This window comes from Colletotrichum gloeosporioides (assembly GCF_011800055.1).
Source record: "Colletotrichum gloeosporioides strain Lc1 chromosome Unknown consensus_54, whole genome shotgun sequence".
Lineage (NCBI taxonomy): Eukaryota > Fungi > Ascomycota > Sordariomycetes > Glomerellales > Glomerellaceae > Colletotrichum > Colletotrichum gloeosporioides.
In genome coordinates, this window is record NW_025544699.1 from 167,108 (window position 1) to 175,528 (window position 8,421).

The 8,421-nt window shown below is 54.7% G+C and overlaps 2 protein-coding genes across 2 annotated transcripts; one reads left to right on the forward strand and one right to left on the reverse strand.

Moving 5' to 3' along the window:
* Window positions 1-320: 320 nt before the first annotated feature.
* GCG54_00004557 (uncharacterized protein) lies at window positions 321-1,171 on the forward strand (the record flags this gene model as incomplete). The annotated part of the gene is made up of 3 exons (XM_045404605.1): window positions 321-347; window positions 473-557; window positions 900-1,171. The coding sequence occupies 3 exons, from the start codon at window positions 321-323 to the stop codon at window positions 1,169-1,171; spliced, it is 384 nt and encodes a 127-aa protein (XP_045262548.1).
* A 1,908-nt stretch (window positions 1,172-3,079) lies between these two features.
* GCG54_00004558 (Serine/threonine-protein kinase SCH9) lies at window positions 3,080-8,133 on the reverse strand (the record flags this gene model as incomplete). The annotated part of the gene is made up of 4 exons (XM_045404606.1): window positions 3,080-4,523; window positions 4,574-5,133; window positions 5,665-5,794; window positions 8,033-8,133. The coding sequence occupies 4 exons, from the start codon at window positions 8,131-8,133 to the stop codon at window positions 3,080-3,082; spliced, it is 2,235 nt and encodes a 744-aa protein (XP_045262549.1).
* Window positions 8,134-8,421: the final 288 nt, after the last annotated feature.

Below are 8,421 nucleotides of genomic sequence, written 5' to 3' on the forward strand. Positions count from 1 at the left end.
CGTGATGGCAGTCCACCGCCCACCATTCTTGCTCCTCGTTTCCCCGAGCCGCCAGTGCAGGTGGGGAGAGAGGTGTTCCTTCCACCGAGCGGGCGGGAAAGAAAGACAGCGAAAAAAGCGGCCTGAGGCACCCACAAAGCCCAACCACAGCGGTGATCACTGCGTCGTCCAACCGGCTGGCCGTTGGCTCGTTCACTCTCCAGCTTTTTACGTCCCGTCCGTACAAAACCCTCAACCACCTCTGCCGTCCTCACCCCCCATCCGCCCCCCGGTGTCGTTCTCCTCCTCCCCCAATTGAGCCAGCCACACCCACATTCAAGATGCTCGTCCAATTGTCCAGAGCTACCGTGAGTCTTTGCCTCTGTCCCCCGTTGATGATGTTGTTTTGCTGTGGCCCCAGGGAGGGGTGGTGCTGTCGCGGTCGCGCGGTCGGAAGGAAGTGGGAAGAGAAAAAACTGACGAGCATGACCAGCGCGCCGTTTCGGCTGTCACTCGGCTGGCGAGGCCCAGCGCCGTCCAGATGAGGGGATTCATCGCCCCCACGGTCTCGCGGAGAGGTTCGTAAATCCCTTTTCCGATTTTTCCTGTCCTTCATCTTGTCGCAATTGCCCCGGGGAGATGCGGGACGATGGTTCGTTGCGGTTCTGGTCGGATTGCCGATGCGGCCAAGGGAGACCAAAGCTCCGAAGCTGAGTGGTCCGCGAGTGACGATATCGGTCATCGACTATCAACCAACAACATCGAAATCTGTCACTGTCCCACATGAATCCAATACCGAAGGACGATGCCTTTCAATGCACAACATCATCCGTTCCAGACCTCCCCGTCGTCGCCCTCTTCAACCACACTTGCACCCCGCCTTTGTCGTTGTCGATCATGCCTCGCTAACCCCGATACAGCCGACTTCGTCCAGGAGCTCTACCTCAAGGAGCTCAAGGCCTACAAGCCTGCCGCTGTCAAGGACTCCGACGCCCAGGGCCAGGTTCAGACCTTCTCCGTCCCCCAGACCCCCAAGTCCCCCGAGGAGACCGACCTTGCCGCCAGCCTGAAGGAGTACGAGAGCATGGCCGTCGAGGTTGAGGGCCAGGACGCCGCCGTCGCCGCCGGCGGCCAGCCCGTCCAGCACGACTGGCTCATGATCGAGGAGGATGAGGAGGAGCCTCACCACTAGATGTTGTCGTTTAAACGAATAAAACCAGCCCTCGATCCGATATAAAAGGGGACCATCAAACTTTTTTTTACGTCCACACCCGAACGATAAAATTTATACGTCAACCGACCCGAAAGACTTTCCTCGCCTTCTTTTTATCTATTCTCCCCCGATGAACAAGAAAAAGTGCTTTTCTCTGCGACTCGAAGAAGGCTTGGATTGTCTTTCACCTGCCGCTTGCCGACGGACCGATGGAGCGGGGAGAGCGTTGCTATGTTTTGAAACGAGAGAAAGAGAGTGAGACAACGTTAGGAAACGAAGAGGAGAGTAAGGGGAAAACGAAGGGAAGGTGTGCTGGGAGGTGGTAATCCCGTGTATATTGTCCAACTGAACCTCGCTGGCTAGGAAATGCTATCAGCATACACTCATTTGTGCTTCCCACGTCATACATGGCGCTGGTATCGTTCCGTGCAATCTGCCCAAGTCTTTGCCCCCGATATATTTGCATCGTCGGACTTGACTGTCACTATTGCCTCCAGACTGTCTCGAACTGCGTCTTGAGCACTTCACCCAGACATCAAAACACATCGGAGGGCATGTGGACCCGGAATCTTCCGGAACATCGTAGACAGGACATTCGACACCCACAAACACCGACAACTCGACCACCATGCAACAAGCTCAAGCATTGAGGGCACACGACAACCCTCGATTGTGCGCATAAGCAGGTGTCTTGCGAAGAGTCATTCTGAACTGTACCGTCAATGCGAGTCCGTCCAGCAACGAAACAACAAACACAGCCAACGCCATCTGCTGCTACGGATCCACAATCAACTTGTTTACGTTCATGCGTTGTTGGCCTGAATCATTTCCCGAGATCCTGCACTAGGTAGAGTCTGACGTCGTCTTGCAAAGCATTCTTAGAAAAGGGGGGAAAAGCCTCAACTCCTGTCTGGGAGATAAAAACAGCAGTCAGTCCATGATCAATTCAGATTGAACATTGTCGTCTCCCTCTATGTACCGCATTCTAGCAAGCAGCAGCACACAGAGACACATCATCCACTACACAGGGCACTCTCTCAGTTTTTTACACAGGTAAAGATTGTCATAGGGAACGGTTTCTGTCTTTCAAGCTAATTAGGTTTACTATAGACAGACAGTGCTTTCGTGTTGCCTTCCCCCGTTCCCCGGTCTCTCTTTCCTCTTTGTCTTCCTCTGTTTCTTGTCGAGATGTGTCTGTTCCACATCTCTCTCTCTCTCTCTCTCTTTCTCTCTCTCTCTCTCTCTCTCTCTCTTTCTCTCTCAGGTCTCCTAGGGTCAAAGCAGCAGTAAAAGAACGCAGAGCTCCCAGGTGGGATTACGCAGAGCCAAGTAGGTTTGGCCCCCAAATTTCTTTCGTCCACTTCCTCCCCCATCACCCGAACTGCCCCGTTGAGTTTTCGTTGAATCTCCTCGAGGAGAGCTCTGGAATGAACCTCAAAACATGCATGCATGAAAGAGCAAGACGTCATTGAATGAAAGGGCGATTCAAAAACATTGAGAATGAAGAAAATAGGTCACCAATGTTTTAAAAACTGCCCCAGGTATCCAGAGTCTCAAGAAGCATAGTGTGTATAGGCGCTTCAATCAGCTTGGAAAGCAGCATTCTGGAGGCCGATCCAGGTTCTCCCTCCCCCGCCAATATTCATCGCTCTGCCCAAAACGCCATGTACCGAATACACCCTTAATTATCACATGCAGAGTTGACCGCCCTTATGCACTGAATCCATGAATGTTCGTTTTTGACTTCGTGATGACGACCGTATGTGTGTGTGTGTGTGTGCCCGCGCGCGCAATTGTTTGCAAAGGAAACAGGCTGTGTGATGAACTTTTTCTCGTCCTCAAAATAGAACCAAAAAGACGGATCAGCTGACCAAAGCAACAAGACCTTTAGACGTCAAAGTGGCCACCTCCAACCATTTGCTCGTCGTTGGTGGTTGTCCGCACAATGCCACTCATCCGGTTGCCTCTTTGGTTCATGTCTTCTAGGTCGTCCCAGTCGTCATCCTGGTGGTGCGAGTCGCGCATCTCTTCGTCATCGTATCGGTTCTTATCTCGCATATGATCGTCAAGGGCGCTCTCGTCAACAAAGGTGAAGCCCTGGAAATTGGCCTGCACAGATGGCGAGAGGGGTGTGGATGTAGCAAAGCCCCTTGAAAGGGCTGCTGCCCGCTCATTCAGAGAGCCGTTGTTGTCCAGTGCGTTGGTGAACTCAGGGTCGAAGTAGGACACGTCGGTAGCAGAGGTCAATTTCGGCTTGAATGGCGGGGTGATGAGCTTCTTAGCCAGGAGCTCCCAATCAATGTCACCAAAGAATGGGTGGCGCTTCAGCTCTTCAGCATCATCCGTGGCACCCAGGCGGTGCTTGGGGTTTCTGTTGAGCAGCCCCTTGACGAAGTTGCGACCCTCCTGCGACAGAGTGTCCCTAGGGAAGCGGACCTTGCCGAATGCGATGTTCTTATACATCTGCTGGGTGTCCTCCGCATAGAAGGGGCTCCATCCACAGCACATCTCGAAAACAAGAACACCCAGAGACCAAAAGTCGACCATCTTGGTGTATCCTGACTCGTCGAGGAGCACTTCAGGGGCGAGGTACTCCGTCGTGCCGCAAAACGTGTTGGTGGTGTCGTTCTTGGTCAGGTTCGCCTTGGATAGACCGAAATCACAGAGGGCAATGTGGCCGTTGGCGTCCAAGAGAATGTTCTCCGGCTTCAAGTCTCTGTAGACGATGTCGTTGTTGTGCAAGTGCTGGATGGCCAAGATAAGTTCTGCAATATAGAACTTGGCTCTTCGCTCATCGAACCTGCCCTCCTTTTGCAAGTGCCAGAACAGCTCTCCTCCAGACATGTAGTCGGTCACCAGGTAGAGATCCGATGGTGTTTGGAAGGAGAATTTCAGACCCACGATGAAGGGTGAGTCTGACATGGCCGTCCGGACCAAAATGTTACGTTCGCCGACGGTATGGGCCACTTCTTTCTTCTGGACGATAACCTTCTTGGATAGGACCTTCATGGCGTAGATCCGTTCGGTATCCTTCTTGCGGACTTGGTAGACCTGCCCAAACGTTCCCTTTCCGATGAGCTTGAGAATCTGAAAGTCCTCAGGTCCGAAATGCTTCCTCTCCGTGCGGTGGTAGATGGCTTCGACATGGATTTCACCGGTCGGAGCGTTCTCGGCCATCGTGTCGGCGTGTCCCTTGAGCGCGTACCAGCCACGAACCGGGTTATTAGAGTCCCTGTTCGCCTGGAAGTCGACATGGCCAAGAAATTCCTCGCCATTCGCGCTGTGATCATAGACCGAAATATCCACCAGCATGTTGGAGTCGACAACGTCACTAGCTTGGGTTAGTCCTGGAATCATGGAAGGGTTGTGATGCCAACTTACAACTCTGCTTCGGCGTCCCACTTGGGGCTAGTGAAGAAAAGCTTCGACTTGTTGCGGAACGTGTTGTAGTCGGAAATGCTCGTGTTGCTGCTTTGTCGGCTACGCATGGGGATGGACATCGCCGGCCGTCCAGAGTCGCTTCCTTGCCTCTGGATCGGAATGCCTCCCATGGACGGCGGCGGCAGGTTCACATGCTCCTCTTCCTCCTCAACAGAACGCGGACCTCCTGAAATGAGCTCGCTTCTCTGGAAGACAGCGACCACGTAGGGGTCTCTAGCACGCCTCAAGCCCTTCGCCTCAATGATCTTGATCGTGAGCTTTCCCTTCGCTGCAGGCACTTGAGCACCGGTTGAACCTCTGGGCGTTTGTGTACCACTAGGAGGAACCGTCTCATTACTGCTTCTTTTAGAGCCCGACCGCTCCTCAGAAGGCTGAGCAGCTGAGAGGGCTCGAGTGGGGGTTGGTGGTCCGCTCTTTATACCCGCGACTTGTGTTAGCTTCTTGAGCTGATCAAGTGAGGAAGAGTTGTCAAGGAAAGAGGTTTCCTGCGCTGAACCGATCTGGGAATGTGTGGGAGACATTGGTGTGATGTTGGGTTTGGGGAGACTGGGGTTGGATATGTGATGAGCATGCACTACTGATGTAGTGACCATGCTTGAGGGTTGCGACATGAGGGTGAGACTGCGGCACTTGGTCGTTGGGAAGTCTGATGAGTGTTTTTGGAGCAACGGTCGCGCAGATGAGGATGCAGCGGACCGTCCATCCCCGTACCACAATGACAGACTTCTCGTGGGACGTCCCATGGACGACCTTCGTGATATCGGCGGAGTCGGGTACTGATGAGTTCCCGGCAATGCCTGTGCCTTGGATGCAGTGTGTTGTGACGGAGCTCGCGGCGCGGGACGGGGGAGTGATGATGACGGGGATATTTGTTCAGAATCGCCACAGGGCACAGCAACCACTGAGCTGACCTGAGAGGCCGTCCCTTCCTTCTCGACTTGTTCTGTTGAGGGACCGGAAAGAGACTGCCCTCGCATAAAATCCGACGCGACAGGGGCAGATACAGAATTGTGAATAGAATCTGTACGAACCTGGCCGAAGTAGCTCATGATGCCCGGCAGGCGTTTGTCATGGAGGTCGGGCTGAGGAGTCGCCACACCGGAGCGAGGCGTGTCAAAGCCGATTTGATCCGCTCCATCATCGTCAGCCGGAGCGGCAGCCCTGTTTCGGGGGTCAACAGTGAGGTTCATCATCGTTGGCGTTGATATGAGCGCAAAAGCATGGAATCTGCGTTGCGGATATAACACAACAGAGAGGAGACGAGCACGCTGGGTAACGGAGCGAAAAGCGGAGGCAAATTTGGAGGACGGAGCTAGCTCATGACGGCTGCCAAGCCCATGTCCAGTCTGGTAGGGACAATTGCAGTGTTGGAGACAGGTACTCGGAAGTAATGGTAACGAAGCGGAGAATAAGAGAGGTTTTTGGGCATGTATTGCTGATGACGGAAAAGGACGGGGAAATTTTTTCGACCTTTTCGGCGCGGGTGGCCGCAAGGATGCCGTCGCAATAGCTACCCGGGTAGTGCGATTTGAGGGGGATGATGCAAAGGACCCAAAGAGAGTAATCGAATAGGAAAATAGGCAATGTGGACTTTCGTTCCGAGAACGCCCCGTGTCGCGTTGACTTGAGCGTCTTTGATCACTAGTCAAGGCCTTGCTCCGGGGGTCTGGGTGAAGACGATGGCGGGGCAATGTGCTGGGCGGTCGCGGACATGGAGGGAGGGGAGAGAGTGGAGGGGTGTAAAGACGGATGAGGGGAAAGTAGAGGGGCAGAGAGGTTGGAGGATAGAAGGAGCCGGATGCTGACTGGTGAACGAAGGCAAATTGGTACCACTACATAGCTGGCACTGAGACCAATGTCGCTACTGCCGTTGCCGCTGCCGCTGGGCATTGGGCGAGTCAGGCCTCGACTATGATAAGCCTCTTGCAGCACTGGCACTGGCACTGGCTCTTGCACAAGCGGCCCCGTCTCGGCTCCTCTATTTGCAATTCTTGGTCTTGTCGCCGCACTGGCGGCCGAACCAAAGGTTCAGGTGGGCGTGGCGGCATGGGGTAAAGGTACCACCGCACCACCGCACCGCACTGCAGGGCAGTTAAAGGTTGGTGAGGTAAGTGGTAGGCATGGCATGTAGGTAAGCAGGGGAAGAAGGGTTGGGACGAGGGGTAATGCGGTGATTTGCATGTGCAAGAGACTGTATTTGGTCTGAGGGGGGACCTGGAAGCGTCGTATATCACACGCGACATGGCCCTCGCAGGAAAGCCAGCTGCAGACTACGACGCCCCCAAAGCCGTCAGGTAGAATTGTCCGGCGCCATCAATCAGAACGGGCGCGGGGGAGGGCTATGAAGAGGCAAACCAGAAGGCGGGCTTGAACTAGATACCGTAGTCGAGGTAGCTTGACGAGGAGCCGTGGCGGTAGGAACAACCAACACCAGAGACGCAATTGCAGAACCAGACTTGAGCAAAGACGTGGATGCGCTGGTGGTCTCGCAGATTTGCTTGCAGCCTCGGACGATTGTCCGGGATCGTCTGCGGTAGGCTGAAAGGGCCGTTGACGGCAGTCTGATGCCACCGGCACTAGCCAGATGGGGGAACTCCAGTCCTTCCCAAGCTCCAGGTGCGGGAACAAGCAATAGAGGTAGCAGTGGGTGGTGCGTGTCCCAAAAAGCTCCTCGTTCGCCAGTCACCCCTTCCATCGCCACGCTTTTGGGTAGCATGTGTGTGCCGCGAAGACAAGCCGCAAGGAGGGGACAGCCTTTGAGATGGGAGGCTTATTAACAAGGGTCCAGTTCCAGGCCCAAGACCGACTCCAGCTTCAGGCCAGGCACCGCAGCCGCGCTGTCATAAGAGAGAGCTCGCGAAAGAAGACCTCATGACGCACACTGCGGAGAGCCAGACAATGAATAATTGCAGAGACGAAGACGTCTGCCTGCCACCATGAAGAAACCCATGTTGGATGCCACTTCCCCAGCTGGAGAGCAGTTACACAAACGGGGCAGGGGAGGGGAACCAATTAGGAAACGAAGAGCATGGCCGATATCAAGCGAATGGCGGACGAAGAGCGTCACAACTCAGACTCAGACCGGTCTGAAGGAGGCAAACTAGCATCCTAGGATTGACTAAGCCAGCTTCAAAGGCAGGCAAAAGACCACTGGGCCAGTGGATGATGCTCTGTTCAGAACAGAAGGCTGAAGGGGTATCTCTTTGTTTTGTGCAAGACGAGAAATGCTGTGCAACGCGGCCGCAGCAAGGAGGGCCGAGGACTCTGAAGGACAAAGGCCATGGCAGATGCGAAAAGCAGAGCGCGGGTGCGACAGAGGTATCGAAATCCGCATCGATTGGTGTGTAGGGAAAGCAAGGCAAGGCGGAAAGTAAGAACGGAATGAAAAAGTGCACTCACTTGGGGGTTGGGCCTGACATCATCATTGCCTGGGTCGCCCGCTTCAACAAGTCGAAGCCACCGGTGCTCGTGTTTGCATGTGCGCCCTCGGAGCCAGACATGGTGGGCTGCTAGTCTGCTGCTGCTGCTGCTGGCTGTCGGGGAATCCTGTGATGGTGGTGAAAGCGTAGGAGGAAGGCCTAGTCGAGGCAGAGGCCCAGATCCGTGGTGGGCGTCAAAACAGGCCAAGATATCGCAGCGTTGTCGGATCGATTGGTCGACGAAGAAGTTGCGCGGCAGTCGTGTGTGGGTGGATGACTGTCGCGCAAATCGGCGGCGGGAGCAGAGATGGTGTTCGGTGGTTGAGAGTGAGAAGGAAGGCGACGGGTTCGGCGGTGGTGCGTGGTGCG